The following is a 26,516-nucleotide window of genomic DNA, read 5'->3' on the forward strand; positions in this document are numbered from 1 at the left end:
TGCTGCCACATCACTCTCTCTTCCTTTCTTCTCACTGGAGATTTGGGGCTGAGTCATCATCCTTGCACATTAGGGGTCAGTGGTGGTAAGATGCAGAAGTGGTCAAAGAGATTCTGCTTCATTCTTGAGTCCAAGCCTGTGCTTCAACCCAACTCCACCAGAAGGCTCTAAATTGAGGGGTGCTGGGAACTAGCCCAGTGAACAATGTTCGACGCCCTCGTGTCTGTGCCTCATTTAGAGAAAGCCCTGGGGAGAGGGCAGAGTGGCAGTGTAGGGCAGGGGAAGATGTTGTTTTGTCCTGTGGACAAACACTAGTCCCATACCGTCAGATTCCTGCCAACACCTCCACATGCTCACATGCCCCTCACCCTACTCCATTTTAGAGGTTTAGATATAAGGAATTCCCAATACCAGCAGCAGGGCAACTTCCATCTGCAATTCCTTGTTTTGTCCCTGAGAGGACTCAGTTCTTTTCCAGTGCCCCACAATGGGGAATTCTCCATGGCATATTACATGAAAGACTTGATAAAATGTTTCCTTTTTTTTTTTTTTTCCTTTCTACAAATACAGTGCAGACATCAGTCTATTACCTTCACGGTGTGTGCTTCCCACATAGCCACCTGAATGCAGCTGCTTCAGAATGAGGAGTGTGCTCTTCGTGTTTCCTGCCTGTAGCCTTATCGCTGGTGAGAGCTCAGCCACCAGCTTTTCGCCAAAAGCAATGAGTGAGGTGGGACCTTTGTTGTCTTGATTTTTACAGACAGCTCTAAATTTTCATGGCCAATGTTAAGAGATGACAGTGAAAGAAAGAAAAGGGGGAACTTGTGGAATTCATTATTTTGATCACCACCCAGTAAGGTGTGCCTCTGGGGAGAGGCGCTCCTTAACTTTCCTCCTGCCCCTGGCTTTCTGCTTGTCACCTTGCAGTCCTACTTCCTGTCCCTCTCCCCCCACCTCTCCCTCGTCTCCGCTGAGTCCTCCCTCTCTCTTTGCCACCACTTCTCTCTCTCTCCTTCCTAGATCGTTTCAGTCCTCCAGCCGGTTCTTCTGCTGAGTTTCTCTTTCTCCCTTCCATCCCGTTCCACATATTCCATATCTGGGTATCTTTCATCCCTTTGCTCTCCCTCACATATCCCTGTCTGTGTCCCCACTGTCAGGGCCCCTGGGAGCCACATCTGCGGGAGAGCATGAATATATACATTCACATACCAATCCCTCTACTGATTCTTAGTCTTCCTTCCTTTCCATTCAGTTTCAATTATTCCTCCCACAAACATCCTGGAGAGTCTATTATGTAACAGGCATCGGAATAGGCCCTCAGGATATACAGTGGAGAACCAAACAGACAATGGCAACTTTCACCATGGGGCCGTGGCTGGAACGGGGAGACAGATGTTTCAGCAAGCTTCTCTCTAACGACTATATCCCCTTAGGACAAATACTGAAATGGAGCAAGTTTTCAGGGTGCTCAGAGAAAGGAAAACAGGATGAGTAATTTAAATGGGGGATAAAGCGGTTTGTGGCCAGAAAAGGCCTTCATGGAAAACTGATGTGGAAGTTGAGACCTCAAAAGTAAGCCTGAGGTAGACAGTTGAGCACGAGAGGAAAATGGGTTACCAGGGCAGGGACCCCAGGAGCAGCACTATAAAGCCCCTAAGGCAGTCACAAGTGTGACTCTCACGGGCCTAAGAGAAGCTCAGAATAGTTTAAGCGAAGGGACAGTGGGGATATTTAGGGTCAGGGGTTGACAAAATCTTATTTCCAGCTCATATCACTATTCCCATGATTCTTTCAGGCCAGACCCCTCACTTGTCATTCATTTGTTTGATCCTTTTTGTTGGCATTTTCCACTCCCACGCTATGCCTCTCACAGAGACAACAAATTCTATTGCGTTTAATGCATACCATTTTCTTTATGCAACTGAGAAATGCATACTGTGAGGCATCTGTTCTTAGTTTACATAATATTTGAGATTTATATTTTATAAAGTTATAAAGTTTGTAATACATATCTCCCCATCCTCTGTCTTTTTTTTTAAATTTATTTATTAATTTTTACAGAGAGAGAGAGCAAGAGCGAGAGCACACGTGCACACAAGAGTGGGGGAGTGGCAGAGAGAGAGGGAGAGAGAAAGAATCCCAAGCAGGCTCTGCACTGTCAGCACAGAGCCCGACACAGGGCTCAAACTCACAGACCTCGAGATCATGACCCGAACTGCAGTCAAGAGTTGGATGCTTAACTGACTGAGCCACCCAGGTGCCCTTAGTTCTGTTTCTAATTTTTGTGGAAACTCCACACTTTTTTTTCCATAGTGATCACACCATTCTTTATTCCCATCCTAAGTGTATAAGTGTTCCAATTTCTCCAAATATTCACCACCACTTGTTATCTTTTTGTTATCTTCTGGAAATAGCCATCAAAATAGTTGTGACGTGATATGCCACTGTGGTTTTGATCTGCATTACCCTGATAGCTAGTGATGTTGGGCACCCTTTCCCATACCTGAAGGCCATTTGCACATGTTCTTTGGAAAAATGTCTATTCAGATACTTTACACATTTTACAATTGGGTTATTGTGTTTTTATTTGTTATTGAGTTGTAGGTGATTCTTACATATTTTGGTTTTTAACGCCATTGTCAGATAGACGGCCTACAAGTCTTTTGTTCCATTCTGTAGGATGCCATTCTGTTGACTGTATCTTTTGCTGTGCGGAAGCTCCTTAGTTTGATGTAGTTCTACTTGCCTTTTTTGCTTTGGTTGCCTGTGTGTTGTCAAATTCAAGAAAAAATTGCTGAGATCAACGTCAAGAAGTTTTCTCCCTGTGTTTTCTTTGAGGAGTTCTGAAGTTTTAGCTATCACCTTTAAGTCTCAAATGCATTTTGAGTTCAATTTTTATGTTTGGTGTAGAGTAGGGGCCCACTTTTACCCTTTTCATGTGTATATACAGTTTTCCCACTACTGTTTGCTGAAGAGACTATCTTTTTCCCAACTGAGTGCTGACACCCTTGTTGAAGATTATTTGTTCACATATATGTGGATTATTTCTGTTCCATTGGTCTATGTGTGTTTTTATTCCAATCGCATACTGTTTTAATTACTGTAGCCTTGTAATTTATTTTGTAATCTGTTTAGCAACATACTATAATGCCTTCAGCACTGTTCTTCTTTCACAGGATTACTTTGGCTCTTTGAGGTCTTTTGTAGTTCCATATGCATTTAGGGCTTCTTTTTACTTCTGTGAGAAATGCCATTGGTATTTTTTATTTCCAGTATAGATAGTGTGCAGTGGTATATTAGTGTCAGGTGTACAATATAGTGATTCAACTATTCTATACAATACTCAGTGTTCATTATAAGTGTCCTCTTAATCTCTCTCACCTTTTTCACCCATCCTCACACCATCCTCCCCTCTGCAAACCACCAGTTTGTTCTCCCCATTTAACAGTCAGTTTTTTTGTTTGTCTCTTTTTTTCTTTGTTCCTTTGTTTTGTTTCTTAAATTCCACATATGAGCAAAATCATATGGTATTTGTTTTTCTTTGACTTATTTAACATAGTATCATACATTTTAGATCCATTCATTTTGTTGCAAATGGCAAGATTCCACTCATTTTCATGGCTGAGTAATATATCGCTGTCTTTATCCATTCATCTATCAATGGACACTTGGGTTGCTTCCATAGTCTGGCTATTGTGATAATGCTGCTATAAATATAGGATGTATATACCTTTTCAAAATAGTATTTTTATATTCTTTGGGAAATACCCAGTAGTGGAATTACTGGATCCTATGGTAATTCTATCTTTAACTTTTTGAGGAAATTCCATACTGTTTTGCACAGTGGCTGCACCGGTTTGCATCCCTACCAACAGTGCACAAGGGTTCCTTTTTCTCCACATCCTTGCCAACATCTGTTGTTTCCTGGGTTGTTCATTTTAGCCATTCTGACCGGTGTGAGTTGATATCTCATTGTGGTTTTGATTTGCATTCCCCTGATTTGTGATGATGAGCATCTAATCTCTTCATGGATTTGTTGGCCATCTGTATGATTTCTTTGAAAAAAAAAAAGTCTATTGATGTCCTCTGCCCATTTCTTAACTGGATTATTTGTTTTTTTGGGTGTTAAGTTCGATAAGTTCATTATGGATTTTGTATACTAACCCTTAATCAGATACGCCATTTGTAAATATCTTCTCCCATTCTGTAGGTTGCCTTTTAGTTTTGTTGATTGTTTCCTTTGCTGTGCAGGAGCCTTTTGTCTTGAGGAGGTCGCAAAAGTTCATTTTTCCTTTCGCTTGCCTTGCCTCTGGAGACGTATTTAGTAAGAAGTTGCTTTGGCTGATGTCCAAGAGGTTGCTGCCTTTGTTCTCTTCTAGGATTTTGATGTTTTCCTGTCTCATATTTAGATCTTTCAGCCATTTTGAATTTATTTATGTGTATGGTGCAAGAAAGTGGTCCATTTTCATTCTTCAGGATGTAGCTATCTAGTTTTCCCAACGCCATTTGTTGAAGAGACTGTCTTTTCCTCCATTGGATATTCTTTCCTGGTTTGTTGAAGATTAGTTGACCATAGAGTTGTGGGTCTATTTCTGGGTTTTCTAGTCTGTTCCATTGGTCTACATGTCTGTGTTTGTGCGAGTACCATACTGTCTTGATCACTGCAACTTTGTAATATAACTTGAAGTCCTGAATTATGATGCCTCCAGCTCTGCTTTTCTTTTTTAAGATTGCTTTAACTGTTTGGGATCTTTCATGGTTCCATCCCAGTTTTAGGATCGTTTGTTCTAGCTCTGTGAAAAATGCTGGTGGTATTTTGATAGAGATTGCATTAAGTGTGTAGATTGCTTCGGATAGTATAAACATTTTAACAATATTTGTTCTTCCAATCCATGAGCATGGAATGTCTTTCCATTTCTTTGTGTCATCTTCAATTTCTTTCACCAGTGTTTTATAGTTTTCAGCATACAGATCTTTTACCTCTTTGGTTAGGTTTATTCCTAGGTACTTTATGCTTTGCTGCAATTGTAAATGGGATTGATTCCTTGAGTTCTCTTTCTGCAGCTTCATTATTGGTGTATAGAAATGCAACAGATTTCTGTATGCTGATTTTGTATCCTGTGATTTTACTGAATTCATGTATCTGTTCTAGAACATTTTTGGTGGAGTCTTTCGGGTTTTCTACGTAGAGTATCATGTCATCTGCAAATACTGAATGTTTGACTTATTCCTTGCCAATTTGAATGCCTTTTATTTCCTTTGTTTTCTGATTGCCGAGGCTAGGACTTCCAGTACTATGTTAAATAACAGTGATGGGAGTGGACATTTCTGTCTTCTTCCTGAGTGTACAGGGAAAGCTCTCAGTTTTTCCCCACTGAGGATTATATTACCTGTGGATCTTTTATATATATAACCTTTATGATGGTGAAATATGTTTCCTCTATCCCCACTTTGTGGAGGTTTTTTTTGTTTTTTTTGTTTTTTTTTTTTGTCAAGAATAGATGTTGTATTTTGTCAAATGCTTTTTCTGCATCTATTGAGAGGATCGTATAGTTCTTATCCTTTCTTTTATTAATGTGATGTATTACATTGATTGATTTATGAATATTGAACCACACTTGCAGCCCAGGAATAAATCCCACTGATTGTGGTCAATGATTCTTTTAGTGTATTGTTGGATTTGATTTGCTAGTATGTTGTCGAGCATTTTTGCATCCAGGTTCATTGGGTATGCTGGCCTGTAGTTCTCTTTTTTAGTGGGGTCATTGTCTGGTTTTGGAATCAAGGTAATGCTGGCCTTGTAGAATGAGTTTTGAAGTTTTCTTTCCATTTTTATTTTTTGGAAACTGAGAAGAACTGGTATTATCTCTTCTTTAAATGTTTGGTAGAATTCCCCTGGGAAGCCATCTGACCCTAAAGTTTTGCTTGTTGGGAGATTTTTGAGTACTGACTCAATTTCTTTGCTAGTTATCAGCCTGTTCAAGTTTTCAATTTCTTCCTGTTTCAGTTTTGGCAGTTTATATGTTTCAAGGAAATTATCCATTTCTTTCAGATTGCCCAGTTTGTTGCCATATAATTTTTTCATGATATTCTCTTGTAATTGTTCGTATTTCTGTGGTGTTGGTTGTGGTCTCTCCTTTATCATTCGTGATTTCATTTATTTGGGTTCTTTCCCATTTCTTTTTAATAAGTCTAGCTAGGGGTTTATAAATTTTACTAACGCTTTCAAAGAAACAGCTATTGTTTTCATTGATCCATTCTACTGATTTTGTTTGTTTGTTTGTTTGTTTGTTTGTTTCTATATGATTCATTTCTGCTCTCATTTTTATGAATGGTGCTAGTCTTCATTTATTGTTCTTTTTCCAGCTCCTTTAAGTATAAGGTTAGGTTGTTTATTTGATATTTTTCTTGCTTCTTGAGGTAGATCTGTATTGCTTCCATCTTATACTTCCATCTTATAACCACTTTTGCTGCATCCCAAGGGTTTTGGACTGTCATGTTTTCAATCACTTGTTTCTGTGTATTTTTTAATTTCTTCATTAATTTCTGGTTGACCCACTCATTCTTTAGTATGATGTTCTTTAACCTCCACGTGTTTGTTGTCTTTCCAAATTTTTTCTTGTCATTTTCTCCAAGTTTCATAGTGTTGTGGTTGGAAAATATGCATGGTGTGACTTCGATATTCTTGAACTTGTTGAGGCTTTTTTCGGGGGCCTACTATGTGATCTATTCTGGAGACTTTTCCATGTGCACTTGAACAGAATGTGAATTCTGTTGTTTGAGAATAGAATGTTCTGAATATATCTGTTAAATCCATCTGTTCCAATGTGCCATTCAAAGCCATTGTTTCCTTGTTGATTTTCTGTTTAGATGACCTGTCCATTGCTGTAAGTGGCTTTAAGTTCCCCTACTATTACTGTATTAGTATTGATTAGTTCTTTTATGTTTCTTATTAACTGCCTTGTGTATTTTACTCCAGGCATTTTTCAAACTGCTGCTTCTATGCTGTCTCTCTGGGGGCTGTTTGTTATGCTGTCTTTTTAAGAGCAGGGATTCAGTAAATTATCAACCTTAGGCTCTCCAGAGCAGAGCCTGTTGATTTTAAATGCCAGATGTTAAGCTCCACTGATGGTAAGAACTCAGGAAATTAAGCCCCAGTGATTTTCAAAGCCAAATGTCATGAGGATTCATCTTCGCAGTGTGGATCCCCCATGTCTGCGATATCTAGTGTGAGGTTTGCTCCTCTCCCTTCTCCAGGCCTCCAGCGTCCCTCCCTCTGGCAGTCTTGGTGGGTCATTTTGTCTCCCAGCCATGTCTCTTCCCTTCCTACCCATTTCAATGTGGCTTGTTCTCTACATTTAGCTGTTGAGAGTCTGAGCTGCCACTCCTCAGGTCGTTTTCTGGGCTATTCACACTGGTTTGGGTGTTATCTAGGTGTATCCATGGCATGAGGTGAACTTAGGATCCTCCTACTTGCCATCTTCCCTGAGAGTCCCCATTGGTATTTTGATACGGATTGCACTGAACGTATAGATGGCTTTAAGTAGTAAGAACACTTTAACAATATTTACTGTTCTAATCAATGAACATGAGATGTAGAATAAAAGCCTCAAATAAACCACCTAACTTTGCATTTCAAGGAACTAGAAAAAAACAAAATAAACTAAGCTGAAAGAGGAAGGAAGAACATAGTTATAGGGCAGAATAAATGGGGGGGGGGAAAAAGCCAAAAACTAATTGAAAATATCTTAGAGTGGATTTTTTAAAAGAGATAAACATTGATAAAACTTTAGCTAGACTAAGAGAAAAAGAAAGGGGAGTGAAAGAAATTCAGAGTCCAAAGAAGACACATTGTCGTGGATGCCACTGAAATGAAAAAATTCATAAGAGAATACTATGAACATTTATACTCCAACAAAGGGTATAACTTAACATAAATGGGTAAGTTACTCAAAACCTACATTCTACCAAGACTGACTCATGAAGAAATAGCAATAGAAATTATGAATATACCGATAAATGAGTTAGGAGGTGGAATTAAATATCATAAACCTCCCAAAAAGAAAACTCTATGACCAGATGACTTCACTGGTGAATTCTACCAAATATTTAAAAGATAGTTAATACCAACCCTTCTCAAAGTCTGCCCAAAAATTTGAAGAGAAGAGTAGCTTTCCAAGCTCATTCTACATGGCCAGCATTGTCCTGATACCAAAACCAGATAAAGTCACTATAAGAAAACTGTAGACTAATATCTCTGATGAATATAAACATAAAAAATTTCAACAAAATATTATCAGACCGAATTCAAAAACACATTAAAATGATTATACATCAGGACCCAGTGGCATTTATTCCTAGGATGCCAGAATGGTTAAATATATGCAAATGAATACATGTAATATATTGCATTAACAGAATGAAAGATAAAAATCATGAGATCATTGCAATAAATACAGAAGAAGCATTTAACAAAATTCAACACCCTCTCATGATAAAAGCTTCCAATGCACTGAGCATAAAATGAAAAACAAAAAACAAAAAACAAAAAACCCCTCAATGTAATCAAGGCCCAGTACAACAAACCCACAGCTGACATTACCCTCAATGGAGAAAGTTTGAAAGCTTTTTCTCTCAGAAACAAGACAAGGATGCCCACTCTTAGGCAAGACAAAGGGGAAAAAAAGCATCAAAATCAGAAAAGAAGAAGTAACATTGTCACTTTGGGAGATGCTATGATTTTGTATATAGAAAACCTTAAAGATTCATTTAAAAAACTGTTGGAACTAATCAAAAATTTCGATACAGTTGTAGGACATAAAATAAACATAAATGAATCAATTTCATCTTTATACACTAATTATGAAACGTTTGATGAGAAAATGAAGGAAACTGGCCCATTCTTAATATGCTCAGAAATAATAAAATACTTTGGAATAGATTTAACCAAGGAGTTAAAAGATGGTGTAGTGGAAACCATAAAGTATTGATCAAAGAAATTAAAAGGACAAATGTGTTGACCCTGAATAAGATTTTCTCTTATTCTTAGTTATTTTTTTAATGAAATGACGATAACTGAGCATATAGATTTTTTTTTTAATGAAAAGGGGCCATTCTGATTACAGTTGATTCTTGGGCAACACAGGTTTGAACTATACAGGTCCACTTATATTCAGACTTAGTTTTTAATAAATACAGTGCAGTGCTCAAAATGTATTTTTCTTCCTCATGATCTTTTTAGTAACATTTTCTTTTCTCTAGCTTACTTTTTTGTAAAAGTACATATATAATACATACAAATAAAATGTACATAAAAACAAAGACATACAAACAAAATATGTGTTAGTCGACTGTTCATCAGTAAGGGCTCTCATCAAAAATAGCCTATTAGTAGTTGGGGTGCCTGTGTGGCTCAGTCAGTTAAGCGTCCAACTCGATGTTAGCTCAGGTCATGATGTCAGGGTTTGTGAGTTCAAGCCCCACAACCGGCTCTGTGGTAACAGTGCGAAGCCTGCTTGGGTTTCGGTCTCCCTCCCCTCTCTCTCTGCCCCTCCTCCGCTTGTTCTCTATCTCTCTCCCAAAACAAATTGAAAAAAAAAAGAAAGAAAAGAAAAGAAAAGAAAAGAAAAGAAAAGAAAAGAAAAGTAGCCTACCCACTTTTGGGGAGTCAAAAGTTATTCACGGATTTTTGTCTGTGTGGGGCAGCAAGGGGCAGTGTCAGCACCCTTAAACCCTGTGTTGTTCAATGGTCAACTGTATTTAGTTTTTTTTTTAATGTTTATTTATTTTGAGAGAGGGAAAGAGAGTGAGCAGGGGAGGGGCAGAGAGAGAGGGAGAGAGAGAATTCCAACAGTGCAGAGCCCAATGCGGGGCTATGAGATCATGACCTGGGCCAAAACCAAGAGTTGAACGCTTAACTGACTGAGCCACCCAGGCACCCCTGTATTTGGTTTTTAAGTGTGATACAAATCTACTTATTTTAGTTTTAAGTGTGAGGCATAGATGTCACCCAGCCTTCTATCAGCAGGATCATGTATGCAGACACAGGGATCCGTGGATGTGGGAATCCAGGGGACCTCTTTCACTCTGACAGTGAGTCTTCTCTCCTGGTTTTCCTCCTGTTTCCTGGCCACCCAGGAAACTGTTCTTTCTGGGTCCTTTTCCTGTGTTTCTCCTTTGCATGTTACCCCACTTCTCTCTGTTTGTCTGCCCCACCTATGTTATATCCCTTGTAGCAAGCACTGCACATTGCTGGTTCTTTTAATTTCCAGCATCACAGATATTTCCTGAACCATGTTAGGAATCAATCCGTGTGTACTGAATTAGTTAATATTTTGTAACGATCCTGACAGTAAAAGCACCTGGTCTATATAGGAGTCAATATTACACAACTTATACTTGTAAGAACCATACATATGGCCCTTTGTTTGGAGGCAGGGACTGTGTGGGACCGTCTCTGCCTTTGTGCCCTGACAACTTTGCATGTCCTTACTTGGGCCATGTAGGCAAAGCTAGACTGCAGGAACCTGAGTTTTGGCAGAACACCATGTGAATCCTCTTGGAGCAAGGGGAGCTAAGCAGTCTAATGAGAAACCGCCACCAGGTAGTTTCACACCTGACTACCTATCTAGCCGGAGGCTGACACAAGTCATTATTCACCCATCCCTGGCTTCAGTCGAGTTTAGGCTTCTGAAAGTACATCTGTGGGCTACAAAGATACTCACTGCATTAGGGTACTGCTGTGAGCTTCTCACCAGCAGAGAGACCCAAGACCTATGGTGTCTGTCACTGAACAACTCTCATTCAGTGTCTATTCCTGGGGGGCTAGGGATGCAGGGTACTGACACTAAGGCAATCTTGCTTTCGCTGTGTCTGTAAGTAATAAACTGTCTGAAACCATTGGTCTCACTGTCATCTTACCAACCCAAGTCTGTGGGACTGTAAAAAGCCAACATAACAGCTGTTGTAGTTAACCATGTGGTCCTGGTAGCATCTGCTGGGCTACTTAAGGATGACCTGACCACATGACAGATAGACTCTGGTTTTGAGTTGTGTGGGTTGCCTGATCAAATATTGACTTATTTTATTTTTGGCATCACACATAAGAAGGAATGCATTTTTTAGCACATGCCATTACTTAGATCAGCCTTGTCTGACCTCAGTTATTTACAAACACACTTTAGATTGGATGCCACGTCTGACATCGTTGTCGTTGCTATTTCATCACTATATTTATTTAAATTAAATAACCTTGTGAAAAGCAGTATGGATGTTCCTTAAAAAATTAAAAATAGAAAAACCATATGATCCAATACTTCTAGTACTGGGTATTTACCCAACTATCATAAAAACACTCATTTTTGCATAGTTTATTGCATAATTTAGAATAGCCAAGATATGTAAGCAACCTAAGTGTCCATAGATGTGGTACACAGTCACATGCGCGCGCGCGCGCGCACACACACACACACACACACACACACACACTGGGATATGATGCGGCCATAAAAAAGAAACAGATCTTGTCATTTGTGACAATATGGATGGAGCTAGAGATGTAGAGAGTATTAGGCTAAGTGAAATAAGTCAAATACCATTTGAGTTCACTTATATGTGTGGAATCTAAAAAAACCTACAAATCAATAAACAAACAAAAACCATAATTATACCTATAAATACAGAGAACAAAGTGATGGTTGCCAGAGAGAAGGGGTATAATGGGAGGGGCAAAATGGGTGAAATGATGTGGGAAAACAGGCTTTCAGTTATGGAATGAATAAGCCACGAGAATAAACAGCACAGCATAAAGAATGCAGTCAACGATGTGGTAATAGCACTGTATGGTGACAGATGGTAGCTACCCTTGTGGTGAGCATAGCATAAGATATAGAGAAGTTGAATCATTATGTTGCACACCTGAAGGTAATGTAACATTGTGTTAGCTATACTCAAATAAAAAAAGTAATTAAAACAAGCAAATCAAATAAGTTTCTAGCTCAAATCATTTAAAAAGTTAGCTTTGTATCCCTACTTGAAATTCAAAATATGTGTCTCTTACTAGAGATATAATTGTAATGGTAAATAACATAAAAACTATTTGAAAGTTTAAATGAAAGGAATATAATAAGCCACAGCCATTTACAATATAATGCCTATTTCATATATGTTATCTCATTGATTCCTCATAGCAATCATTTAGTGTAAGTATTGTGATTTCTACTTTAGATATGAGGAAATGGTCCCAATGGATGTAAATACTTTTCCCACCATCACACAGTGTGTGTTAGAGGCAGGACTGAACGCCATTGCTATTTTCATGCCTTAGCCTATAGGGAGACAGTAGGCAGTCCCCCTGGTTCCTTTTTCTTTCCTTTTACCTGTGCCCTAGTATATTCATCCAGCTCCACAACATAGAGAACTCCCACATATTTTGTGGCAAAGCAGAACACCCCAACTTAAGTCTCACTTTTAATTTGAACCTTAGACTATCAGTCTTTTTCACCAGGAAATATTTTAAAACTCTGTGAGTACACAATTGTTGCTTGTAATCTACTGCCATTCCGTAAGGATGGTGAATTCTGAGTATATCCCTTAGTTGCAGAAATATTTTTTGGATGTGAGGTTGCAAATAGGAGCTCACAGATGTAACTCTTGCATTGTGTACAGTAATAGGGGTGTAAGGTACAGCCAGGCTTCTGTATCGTTAGGGTGATAGAGATGTATGTAGAGGGAAACAGGGATTTGTGGCTTCTCTGATCATGCCATTGTTTATTTTTGGAATTTTACTACAGTTACTAATTTTACTTTTTTAACTTTTTAAATTCCAAATAGTTAACATGCAGTTTACTATTAGTTGTAGGTGTACAATATAGTGATTCAACCCTTCCATACATCAACCAGTGCTCATCACAACAGCACGCCTTTATCCCCATCACCTATTTAACTCACCCCTCAACCTGCCTCCCCTCTGGTAGCCATCAGTTTGCTCTTTGTAGTTAAGTGTCTGTTTCCTGGCTTGACTACCTCTATTTTCTCCCTATGATCATGTGTTTTGTTTCTTAAATTCCACAATAGGAGTGAAATCATATGATTTTTGTCTGTCTCTGGCTTATTTTGCTTAGCATAATACTCTCTAGCTCCATCCACATCGTTGCAAATGGCAGGGTTTGATTAGTTTTTATGGCTGAGTAATATTGCATTATATATATTATATTATATTATATTATATTATATTATATTATATATATTATATTATATATATAATATATATTTTTTTATATATGTTTATATAATATATATTTATATATATTTATATATAATATATATAATTTATATATATATTTATATAATACTTATATATATAATATTATATATATTATATATATATTATATGTATATATATTTATATTGTATATATATTATATATATATTGTGTGTATATATGTATATATTATATATATTATAATATAATATATATTATAATTATAATATATATATATATAATGGAATATATATATTATATATATTATATATATTCCATTATATATATATATATATATATATATATATATATATATAATATCCTATATATTAAAACAAATTTTTTAAATGTTTGTATTTGAAAGAAAGACAGAGAAAGTGAGAAAGTGGGGGAGGGGCAGAGAGAGCCAGAGACAGAATCTGAAGCAAGATCCAAGCTCTGAGCTGTCAACACGGAGCCCGATGTGGGGATCGAACCCACGAGCTGTGAGATCCTGACCTGAGCTGAAGTTGGACACTTAACCTACTGAGACACCCAGTACCCCTATACTACATCTTTATCCATTCATCATCAGTTGATGGACACTTGGGCTGTTGCCATTGCTTGGGTATTGCAAATAATGCTGCTATAAACATCGGGGTGCATGTATCCCTTTGAAGTGGTATTTTTGTATTCTTTCGGTAAATACCTAGTAGTACAACTGCTGGACAATAAGGTAGTTCTACTTTTCACTTTTTGAGGGGCCTCTGTAGTGTTCTCCAGAGTAGCTGCACCAGTTTGCATTCCTACCAAGAGTGCAAGAGGGTTTCCCTTTCTCCACATCCTTGCCAACACCCGTTGCTGCTTCTGCTGCAGTAGACATGATACTCTTGTTTAAACCCCACCCCCCCCAAAGCGACTTCACCAAAAGGTTGCTACAACTGATACATGAATTTAATAAAGTCACAGGATGCAAAAATCAACATACAGAAATCTGTTGCATTTCTATGCAGCAATAGGGAAGCAGCAGAATGGGAAATTAAGGAATCAATCCCATTTACAATTGCACTAAAAACAATCAGATACCTAGGAATAAACCTAACCAGAGAGGTGAAATACTTGTAGTACTCTGAAGACTCTAAAACACTGATGAAAGACATTGAAGATGACACAAAGAAATGGAAAGACATTCCACGCTCGTGGGTTGGAAGAACAAATATTGATAAACTGTCAAAACTACACAAAGCGATCTACACATTTAATGCAATCCCTATCAACATACTGCCAGCATTTGTCACAGACCTAAAACTGATAGGGAGCCACAAAAGACCCAGAATAGCCAGAGCAACCTTGAAAAGGCAAAGCAAACCCGGAGGCACCACTATTTGGGACATAAAATTGTATTACAAAGCTGTAGTGATCAAAACAGTATGGTACTGCTACCAAAATAGACACATAGATCAATGGAATGGAATAAAATACCCACAAAGGAACCCACAAATATATGGTCAATTCATTTTTGATAAAGCAGGAAAGAATATCCATGAGGAAAAAGGCTCCTTAACAAATGGTTAGGAAAGCTGGACAACAGCATGCAGAAGAATGAAACTGGACCAGTTTCTTACACCATACCCAAAAATGAAATACAAACTCTCTGTCTGAGGCAAACCAGAGGGACTCTTAAATACAGAAAACAAACAGGGTTGCTGGAGGGGTGGGTGGGTGGGAGGATGGGTTAAATGGGTGATGGGCATTAAGGAGGGCACTTCTCAGGATGAGCACTGGCTGTCACATGGGGGAGATGAATCACTGGGTTCTACTCCTGAAGCCAAGACTATACTGTATGTTATGTAGCTTGTATTTAAATAAATTAAAAAATAAAAATTAATTCAAAATGGATCAAATGCCTAAATGTGCGACCCAAAACCATCAAAATCCTAGAGGAGAACACAGGCAGTAACCTCTTTGACATCCGCGGTAGCAACTTCTTTCTAGATATGTCTCCTGAGGCAAGGGAAACAAAAGCAAAAATAAACCACTGGGACTTCATCAAAATAAACACCTTCTGCACAGGGAAGGAAACCATTAACCAAACTAAAAGGCAACCTACAGAATGGGAGAAGATATTTGCAAATGACATTTCTGATAATGGGTTAGTATCCAAAATATAGAAAGAATTTATAAAACTCAACACCCAAAAAAACATATAACCCAATTTAAAACATGGGCAGAAGACATGAATAGACACTTTTGTAAAGAAGACCTCCAAATTGCCAACAGACACACGAAAAGACGCTCAACATCACTCTTCAAATACAAGTCTATACAAATACAAAATACAAAACTATAATGAGATATCACCTCACGCCTGTAAGAATGGCTAATATCCCTGCCGTTAAATAACTTTTGAAGAAAGAAGTTTTGCAAGAGATCTGTGTTTTTTTGCCATGGGGCCTGTGACATCATTCTTTGTCTTTGGATAAACTGTTCCAAATAGCTTTGGTGTTGTAGTTATTATATTATAGCACAGTAAAATAAGTCTGCTATTATTTTAAAATTTTAATTTTTTTTTTGTATCAATGAAATCATCTGGAAAACCATGTGAAGTCTGTGTGCCACATTTTGTGAAACCTTGCCTTCAAAAGGACAAAGCCCTTCATGTCAGACATTATAAAATTACTCTAAGTTTTTATGAAAACGTCAGATTGCCAGTATCGTCATCATGTACACCATCAGTTTTCCTGGCCAACATTTCCAGATGTATTTACTTTGAGGATGACCAAGGGCTTCTTAGAACTGAATCCCGAAATCTACTGCTTATTAGAGTCAAAAGTAAGTTGTGGGTACACTCTGACACACCTTTTTGTGAAGATTAAATGAAGTTATACATGTATGGAACCTAGGAGAAAGAAGACACTGACATATAGTATACATGCTATCAATAGAGGAGTTTTTATACTAACTCATTCTTTAAAAAACTCAATAAATGGATCTCTTGTCCTAAGCGCGCACAATCAGTGGAGGGCCAGCTATTCACAATTATAGAGCACAGATCAAAATTATCTAGTTATAACAGAGCCATGACTTTTAACTTTCTGGGAATAGAAGATTAAGAACAGCGTAGAAACTGGAGGAGGTAGCTTTCAGAGTGATGGCATCATTAGAGGCATCTTGCAGGGAAGATGGGCACCTCACCAAATTTGAAATGATGCGGATCTGGAGGTTCCCCGCCATTTAGGTAGGGTCCAATTTCCAAGAAAGATGCAATCCAGAGACAGCTGAACATGGGAAACTCTAGTCCAACATTACTCATAGCCTTTCAGGTTCTTCAGATCCAGAGGATAGAAAAAGAGGTCTTACATGCCAATAAATTTTATGAAGCCAGTATATCCATGATACTAAAATCCAAGAGTGTATACGAAATAAAAGTAGATGCTAATGTCACTCATGAAGATATTAATACAAATTCTAACCTAATTAATATGATGTAGGTTATTCAGAAAGATCATAGATCATGAACATTCCCTCCCAGTAGCATATGGTTGACTTAAACATAGGAAAACATTAGGGCGCCTAAGTGGTTCAGTCGGTTAAGCGCCAGACTTCAACTCAGGTCATGGTCTCACGGTTTGTGGGTTTGAACCCCACGTCAGACTCTGTGCTGACAGCTCAGAGCCTGGAGCCTGCTCCAGATTCTGTGTCTCACTGTGTCCCTGCAACTTCTTGGCCGACGCTCTGTCTGTCTGTCTCTCTCTCAAAACTAAATAAACATTAAAAAAAATTAAACATACGAAAATATGTACGAAATTCATTACGTTAACAGATTAATGGAAGAAAACTGCTACAACCATCTCAATAAACGTTCTACAAGTGCTTGATGAAAGTCAACATATATTCAATAGAAATGTTGTTAGGAAACTAACCTAAGAATGGAACTTCTTTTATGTCACAGTAAATATAGTCAAATGCTAAAAATTTTCTAATTCCTACCAGAAATAAGACAAGGATGTCCATTATTTACCAATACTTCCCAACACTGTACTGGGTGGGTCTGTCCAATATTGTGAAATGAGAAAACAAAGAGGGGGGGGTAATGTTTAAAACAGCAGACACAAACTGTTAGTATTCAAAGATGATAGAATTGTGTATGTGGAAGCTCATAATGGATGTTGACATACACCTCTGGCATTAAATCCTATGTAGCAAGGCTTCTGGAGAGAGTATTGATGTACAGATATATCTGCACTTACCAGCTCAATCAGAATACAAAATTTCAAAAAATGACACAATTTTCAATAGCATCTAATACTTAGAGTAAGTTTAACACAGGGTTGAAAAGAGTCTTTGGAGAAAGTTGTAAGATTTTATTGAGGGATTTTTAACAGTGAAGTGTCCTTCCTACATGAGAGCAGTTTGCATGGTTTCAGCTTCTTCTTGCTTACACTTTCGGTTGTCCTTCACCTGTAAGACAGACACAGAGTTGGAAACATTACTCAGCAGAATTTATTTACATTAAATTAATGATATACAGAGGACACTATAGTTTTTATTTTATAAGATAGAATTCCAAGCGTATGCTTTACCAACATTTTTGGAACACACCACACTTTCTGTAGGTACAAGAAAAGAAAAAAAACACTTCAGGTACAGAACAGATAAAATGAAATAAACCTATTAAAAGGTAGTTTCATTTTTTTATCTTTGTGTTTAGATTCAAGTTAGTTAACATCTAGTGTCGCACTGGTTTCAGGAGTAGAATTTAGGGATTCATCGCTTACATATAACACCCATGCTTGCACCCTACTTGATGTAGGGAGAGTGCAGAAACTAGAAACTAGACTATCTCTTGCCATTTTATCACTCAGTCATTTGAGCCTTCATTGGGGAAAGGTTTCAAAATGCACGTGTTCTGTAAGAGCCACAATAATTTAGAGTCTGACAAAATTTAAGAACAGGTATCCAGGTCTCCATAGAGAAAAGCCAACATCAAGCAGTGTGTTTTCTGGTTCTCAGTAGCAATGAAATCTCAACTCAGATGTTAAAATTTGACCAAAGATGTTATCTGATGACAAATAAATCATACAAAATGGAAGATTTTTGTATTCCATGTATATTATCCAATAGGACCACAGAATGCAAAACTCAGCAATAAAAACTGACTGCAATATATCTGGTTTGAAATCACTAAATATATGAGCCAAGATGCATTCAGAAGTGAAGGGATCCTCCCAGAATCACACAGCTTATGTTAGAGCTGGTATTAGAACCTACTTCAGTGCCTCAGCATATTTCATACAAACTGGTATTTACTCCAAATCCATTTTGTGGTTTTTAAAAGAGGAAATTATAGAAGATTCTGAATTTAAGTAGCCATCAGTTAAAGTATTTACAGTGTATTTTATTTATTTTTTAAAGTTTATTTCCTTATTTTGAGAGAGTGAGAGAGAGAGACAGCACAAATGGGAGAGGGACAGAGAGAGAGGAAGAGAGAGAGTCCCAAGCAGGCTCCATGCTGTCCGCACAGAGCCCAACGTGGGGCTCAATCTCACAAACTGTGAGTCCATGACCTGAGCCAAATCAAGAGTCAGATGCTTAACTGACTGAGCCACCCAGGCGCCCCAGTATTTACACTTTATAAAAAAGGAAATGGTTTCATTTTTTATTATTTAAGAAGGCTCTGACCCAATTTAAGTCTACATCTGATAGGGTATAAGTCAGGCAGTCAGGAAATTCGGGTCTGAACTACTTATGAAAGTTACCTTTATGTGTAAACTCTGTCATTAAAGTATCAATAAAGTCATATCTACATAAGTAAAGATATAATATTCAGGAAAATATCTGCATACTTTGCATTCTCAATGGATAACATATCTGCTTCAGGCATCTTCACGGGCTCCAGTGTTGGGACATCCGCCCCCTTCACATCACTGTCATCTTCACTTTTGCCCCCACTCTTTGGCACAGGCAGTTCCTGGATACCAGATTCCAGGTCAGGGCCTTACCAAAAAAAAAAAAAAAAAAAAAAAAAAAAAGATAATCAACTTAAGGAGTAAACATAAAATATAAAGAAAGAAGTGATAATATGTATTCTTGCCATTATATGAAATACAAGCCTGTAGACTTAGGGTAACAAAAAAAGCGATGGAAAGATGGACTTCCCATCTTTGTTTTCCTGTAATATGAAACCTTATTTCAAATAACAATCTAAAGAGAAACCACACTAAATCTACATTTGCATTATATTACCACAGTGTACTAAGAATAGAGAGCATCAGCTAAGAAATCTTAAATGTACACCATGCACAGGATTTTTTTTAAGTTTATTTATTTATTTAGAGAGAGAATGATCAGGGGAGGGGCACACAGAGGGAGAATGAAGAGTATCACAAACAGGCTCTGCACTCCTAAGTGCACAGCTGGATGCGGGGCTCAAGCTCACGAACCCTGATATCATGACCTGAGGCAAAATCTAGAGTGTGACACCTGACTGAGTGAACCACCCAGGCACCCTGCTCCATGGATAGGATTTTAATGAAAATTAAAATTTAATTTCCTGAACAATTAGCTGAGTGCATTTGTGGGCCTATGACAAATCCTACACTAGTGACATACATCTCCTATTGGAGCAACCTGAAAGCTATTTTGTGAAATTTAACTAGTTAGATTTAGGGGCAAAGTCTCTCTCTATAACTTATGATAAATGAATCATGCAGAGAACCAAGTATCAAAAATAACAGCAAAATATTAGTGACTTATAGTCAAACTTCTGTCTTACAGTGAGAATAAAGGGAGCAGGGTGGAAAGAAATTAATGGACTTTGTCATCAGTCCTATCGTAGAAACCTCTCACCAGCGAATTCCTGAAATAATCCATGGCCTGAATGATGTCAATAATTCCATACAAGTATTTGATGAAAATACTTTCTTTGGAAGCTGGTAATTTCCGTTTCATGATCCTTTTAAGATACTTTTGATTTTCCTAATCATAAGTTGTTAAACACCTCCTAAAGCCACTTAAAAATCACACTAATATAGTTTACCTATATGCCAGTCTCCCAAATTATACAGCGTTTCCCAAGTGTACCATATCAAATGATTAAGCAAAGGAAATGGTGGCTGTCATTCCTCGAGCCTTTTTCTGGAGTCTATCTCTTGCTCCACTGAACTTCATTTATTCCTGTGCCTGTACTACGCTATTTTACAGTACAGACACATTTGAGTCTTAATGCATTTTATACAAAAGCACTCACATTTTGGTATAACAACACAGATGGTAGGAAGTACAAAAACCGTGTAATGAAATCTGAGTTATGTCTCCATGTGTCAAGCAGTCTTTGGCAAGCCACAATCCCTGAACCTTAGTTTTCTTATTTATAAAATGAGGCTACCATCCCTATGCAAATCTTCTTTATTCCTGATGTTATAAGATATGCTGACTCGGCACTCTGCACACACTGTTAAAACCAGCTTACACTTTTGATGCAGGGAAGGAAAAGGCCACGCAAAAATGTTCTAAGAAGAACACATTCAACTAGTGAAAAAATGTATACTTTTGTAGTAAACAGTTTCCTCTGATTTAGAACAGACTGCCTGTTCAAGCAGATTAAATCTTGAAGAAAAAGGGGAAATTCGTTAGAGTGAATACAGCTGTAAACTATACTCTATTCACATTTTGAAACAATTTTCAGGAAATGGCTGAGATTCTCTTCTAAGGTTTTGTTTTGTCCTGTTACGTCATAATGCGTGATGCAAAAATATACCCTGTGCCCCCATAAGCATTCTTTTTCCCTTTCCCTTCACCTTCATCCAGAGGTGTTTCTTCAACTGCTTTCTCTCGCTCCGGCATAATATCCTGACACTCAGTGGGTGCCTCCCTTTGTTGAGGCTGCTCATCACTGGGCTGCTGGGCCTAGGGTGTGCGTGTGTGTGTGAACAAAAAGTTGCATTAATGCATGCCAATAATATAAACCTATGTTACGCATTTTATATCAAATAATAAATAAGTATAAAAACACTTATAAAATATAATTCTATATTGTATTCCTAAAAGTTATATGGCCATTTATATACACATACATATAATGGAATATTAGTCATCAAAAGGTATTAAAATCTTGCCATTTGCAACAATGTGGATGGGGCTAGAATGTATTATGCTAAGTGAAAGAAGTCAATCAGAGAAAAACAAGTACCCTATGATTTCACTCATATGTGGAATTTAATAATAAAACAGAGGAACATATGGGGAGGGAAGTAACAATAAAGGAGAGGGGGAAACAAATCACAAGAGACTCTTAAGGATAGAGAACAAAGTGAGGCTTGATGGAGGTAGGTGGGGGTGGAGGATGGCACAGATGGGTGACAGGTGATAAGGAGGGCACTTGTGATGAGCGCTGGGTGTTGTACGTAAGTGATGAATCACTGAAGTCTACTCCTGAAGCCAATATTGCACTGTACGCTAAGTAAAATTTAAATTAAAAAAGAGTTACTCTTCCCACAGAGTGGCTACCCGGAAGAGGTACCCACAAGCACTCTGGAGGCTATTTTAAACTATGCTGGGATGGATACGTACAACTTGTTGTTAGTAAGCATGACAAAGGAGTCATAGGGTATATTTACCCAGGGAACACAAGTATGGAATCCTTCTGGTTCAATGTTTCCTGCCCCTTCCCAGCAAAGAAACTTTTATCACTGTATCTGTACGTTGGTAGGTCAACAAAATTTTCAGAGAAGTAAACTGATGGTATAGAACATCAATTGCTGAAGTACTCACAGCCACAGGTGCAGCTGGCTGGTTAGCCTTGCCATCATCCTTTCTTTGTTTAGATTTAGACCTTGTTCTCACACGCCCACTCATTTTTCACCCTGAAAGTAGAATATCAGTATTTGGAAAATGTATTCTAAAGGCTAGGTACACCACCTCCAAGGCGTAACATTTTAATTTTTTTTTACTTTGAAAATACTTTCAAAATCAACCTTGCGTAAGGATAGTGTACATGCTGTGGTCACACCAAATAAACGGGCTGCAAGATCATTCACATCGGCCAAACTGGCAGTCAAATCACCTTAAGGACAGGAGAAAACGCGAGGCTTAGTTTCACAGCTAGATTCCCCATCATAAAGGCATGTGAGAAAACAATGCTGGATATTTAAACCTGAGTCGCTACTGTTTCCACATTCCCAGTTACTGGGCCCATTTTGCCTCTTAAATAAGGTTTCCTTGGAACACAGAGAAGTCTTAATCGTTTGCGTACTGCCTATGGCTGTCTTCCCACCACCAGGGCTCAAGGTGTCTAGTTTCGATACTGACCAGTGAGCCGGCTCCTCCCTTGACACCCTGCACAGTGCGATACAAATCTCCGGGACGCAGCTCCAACCCCACACCGTTCCCCGTTTCCAGCCCCACACACCGTTTTTTGTTTTTTGTTTTAAGTAGACTTCACGGCCATCCTGGAGCCCAGGTGGGGCTCGAACTCACCACCCTGAGATCTAGACCTGACCTGAGATCCAGCGTCAGCCACTTAACCTACTGACCGCTCCCCACCCCCGCCCACAGGCACCCGTTCCAGACCTGTTCTGTACCGCCTGGCCCGCCTCCCACCCAGGGTCCCACTGAGGACTCTGGCTTCAGTGCTCCGCCGGCAGTTCCAGGTGCTTGCAGGACTCAGATACCTCAAAGAACGCCCCCAAGACCCACCCTGTCTTCACCTCCCCCGTCCTCGGCCGCCAGCTGTCCTCACTTGTCCCCGTGCCACCGCCACGAGGACGAGGGCCATGGCGGCCGCGACGCCTGTGAGGAGAAGAACGCTAACTCCTAGCAACTTCCTCCTCCGAGGCCACAGATCTACCGTCCCGACCCGCCCGAGGCCCACTGGCACTCTCCTCACAGTCACTCACACTTAAAGTCCTGGAAGGACTGATTTGTGGACCTACCGGTTGAGGGCAGGCAGCCAGAAAGATCACGACACCGCCCACACCACCGCTTCTTCCTCAGCTCTGCTCACAGGACGCGTGGGCAGCAGGGCGCGTGCTCAGCAACGGTCTTTCTTAACAATGGGCATGCGCAGGAAAGGCCTGGTGCAACGTGTGTGCGTACTGACGTGGATATGTGCGTACTGACTGGGTGTATGCGTACTGACGTGGGTGTATGCAATGTTCGTGGACTTCTTCCCACGCCTGCAGCCAAGGCGTGGGAAGGCAGTGTCCGCAGAGTTCCCGACATGGTGCTTGAAGAGTGGCCTTTTTCCTCCTGCCCGAGCTCTCTTTTGCAACCAGATACTTTGGGGACAGACAGTTACAAGTCACCGTTAGTGCTGAATGTTTCTCAGAAAGATATCTGTAACAAAAATAGATACTAAGTACTTTAATACTATTTTTTATACATGCTTTGATCAATCATTCCCTTCCATGCTTCTGGGTTTGCTGTCATACTTGAGTGAATTTGCTCTCCTCTGTATAATAAATACATTAACAACTGTTTTCTTTACCTTTTTTGCTTGTGTTACTGCACATTTAAACCTGTGGTTTGGTAACTGATTTCTCTAAGTACCTGTGGTCCTTCAATCAGTGCACATTTCAGAAGTTTCTATCCATATTGGTCCTGGGGTTTAAGCTCAGTCCACTGGTTCGTTACGTTCAGTAATGGTGACTATGCTTGTCATGTACTGTGCTTTCCAAAAATCAAACAACTTGATAATAAAGCTGACTTTACTGGATAACTCTGTCAGGGAAAACACTACCTGGACAGGGTCTTAGCAGAGTCTTTGAGGTGGCCGGACAGGAGAGATATGTATTCAAATTGTGAAGTCGGAGTAGAACAATTCTTTCAACGTTGGGGGAGGTTGTGATGAAGACTGAGTAAAAATAGGGCTAAAATGGTGTAGGTTTGGTGGACACAGCAAGGCAAGAATATTAAGTCGAAAGTTTCAAATTCCTTATGGTTGAAAAATGTCATTTGGCACTTTTTACTGAAGAGTTGATGGATCTTTCAGTTAGTTCCTGGAAGGGACAGTAATGTTATTTTCAACTTTTGTCTTCCTAGGCAAGAGATGATTTTGATAGCAAAGTTATGTTGATAAAGCCCATAGAATAATAAACTCTCGTTATATACATAGTAGGTTGTGTGCATGATTTCCTTTCTTATTTGCTTCCATATAACATGTCAGTTGAATGTTTCAGGTAGTCTATGGAAAGGAAGGAGAGGAAGAGGACATTGACCAGCAAATAGCTTTTTGTAACTAAATTAGAATGTATTTTTAAGGTGACTCATATATTCCATCCAACTGGGCTTAACTTAAAGAAATACCTTGAATTGGGAAAGGGGTGTGTATGTGTGTGTGTGTGTGTGTGTGTGTGTGTGTGTGTTTGCATGCCCGCGCGCATGTGTGTGAAGCAGTTTAAAACAGTTGTGGTTCTTTTTTAAGTGAGAGCAGTCATAATCCCCATTCTTTAATATATATGCATATATGTGTAATTTTTTTTCTCAGCAGGCACTATCATTACCAAATTTTACTTTCTTACTCTCCTAATCCTTATTCCTATTGCAGCGGCCTCAGGAAGTGATTTAAAAAGAGTGAGAGACAGTGACTTCTCATTCTAACGCCTAATTAGCAGACGACAAAATTAATGTCATCCAATGCCTGGGTGGCTATGGGTCATGAGAACCTGAGTTTTGTTGATTTCTAAATTGCTCCCCTCCAACTTCAAGGCGTAGGCTCCAACCTGATGCCAATATTTAACTTCCTGTTTGCTCCTGTGGAATTTAAGCCGTGGTCAACTGAATGGATTTATAAGCCCATATTTGGACTTGGATGGAGGTAAGTTGTAAGGTAGCTTTTGTGAAATACTGGACACAGCAGAAAGTATAAAAGACATTGTAGAGAGAAGAAAAATGTCCTCTTAGGTGACTCAGGAACTGTCTGTGGCTGCTGAACAAGGAGCCACAGCTGGAACTGACAGCAGCCCCTCTTTCTAGAGAAGGGCGGCAACTTCCCATAAGACCAGAGGCTTCCTTTCATCCAACCAAGAGAATCTGAGAACAAGCTTAAATCCCTACAGGACTGAAGCTCAATGTTCACAGACTCTGGGAGTGGCATTTCCCAGAGGCCCCTGAAGTGCTGACATCTAAGCTTAACCTGCTTGATGCTTAATGTCACAGTATTTATTCTCCACCATGTGTAATGCAAACCTCACACTTCCCTCATGAAATGGGAACACAGTAGGGAAATGGGGCCCCTTGGCTAAACCCCACAAAGTATGGCATTCAGCTGTACCCTAGCCCAAGCACAGCTCTGCACAGGATACCAACCATCCAAGAAATCATATGTACTCTTTTCTTGTGAGTTGCCTCCCATCTGTACCAAACGACAGTTGCAGTATACAAAACAGACGATGTTATCTGAATTTTTCATTTTAATTCCAATTAGTTAATATACAGTGTTATATTAGTTTCAGGTGTACAATATCGTGATTCAACAATTTCACACATCACCCAGTGCTCAACATGAGGCGTGCACTCCTTAAACCCCATTTCTGAAATTTAATGGGAAACTTTGCTAGTGGAACTTATATTTCATCAGCAACTACACATTTTTGTAGCCCCGTGGCTCATATCAAAGATGTCCTTTGTGTCTGAAAACACTGAATTCCCAAGGATGAGGACAAAATGGGGGTTCTCACATGTATTTGCACGTACTTCTATAACAGCATGTAGTAGTCATTGGGAATTTTCTGTAAAAAGACTAATGGTTTCCATATGGTGGTTTGTAATCCATAGTGGGTCATGAGATTAATGTTGTGGGCCAGCCACAAGCAGCATTTTAAAGAAATGTGATAAAATAAAACAGAAAATATCAGTGTCCTGCATATAGAATGTACCCATAGACCACACACACACACACACACACACACACACACACACTTTATGTATGTATGTATGTATGATGTATGTATGTATTTTTTATATATTTATTTTTCAGATTGAGAGCGACAGAGAGCAAGCAGGGGAGGGGCAGAGAGAGAGAGAGAGAAGGAGGGAGACACAGAATCTGAAACAGGCTCCAGGCTCTGGGTTGTCAGCACAGAGCCTGACGCGGGACCCAAACTCAGGAATGGTGAGATCATGACCTGAGCCGAAGTCAGATGCTTGACCGACTGAGTCTTCCAGGTGCCCCACACACATACATTTTAGTGCCTACTGAATTATATTTAAAAATGCATATTTTTCATGCATTGCAATAGAAAAGTTTGAAGGTCACTAGTTTAGAAGGTATTAGACC

The 26,516-nt window shown here is 39.0% G+C and overlaps 1 protein-coding gene across 3 annotated transcripts in view; it reads right to left on the bottom strand.

The window, feature by feature from the left end:
- Positions 1 to 17,589: 17,589 nt before the first annotated feature.
- The window catches only part of LOC131501823 (P antigen family member 3-like), a 185,115-nt gene continuing 176,188 nt past the window's right edge, over positions 17,590 to 26,516 (bottom strand). The window contains exons 1-6 of one of the 3 annotated variants that reach the window (XM_058712221.1): positions 23,173 to 23,278; positions 22,216 to 22,304; positions 22,013 to 22,104; positions 21,040 to 21,148; positions 19,087 to 19,237; positions 17,590 to 17,701 (exon numbers count right to left, since the gene is read on the bottom strand). In XM_058712221.1, coding sequence (XP_058568204.1) covers positions 17,698 to 17,701; positions 19,087 to 19,237; positions 21,040 to 21,148; positions 22,013 to 22,096 — 348 coding nt within the window. In that variant the 5' untranslated portion in view covers positions 22,097 to 22,104; positions 22,216 to 22,304; positions 23,173 to 23,278 and the 3' untranslated portion in view covers positions 17,590 to 17,697. Of the gene's footprint in view, positions 17,702 to 19,086; positions 19,238 to 21,039; positions 21,149 to 22,012; positions 22,105 to 22,215; positions 22,305 to 23,172; positions 23,291 to 26,516 lie in introns of those variants that run through there. The other 2 variants (XM_058712220.1, XM_058712219.1) reach the window with 2 other exon arrangements.

This window comes from Neofelis nebulosa, chromosome X, assembly GCF_028018385.1.
Source record: "Neofelis nebulosa isolate mNeoNeb1 chromosome X, mNeoNeb1.pri, whole genome shotgun sequence".
Classification (NCBI taxonomy): Eukaryota; Metazoa; Chordata; class Mammalia; order Carnivora; family Felidae; genus Neofelis; species Neofelis nebulosa.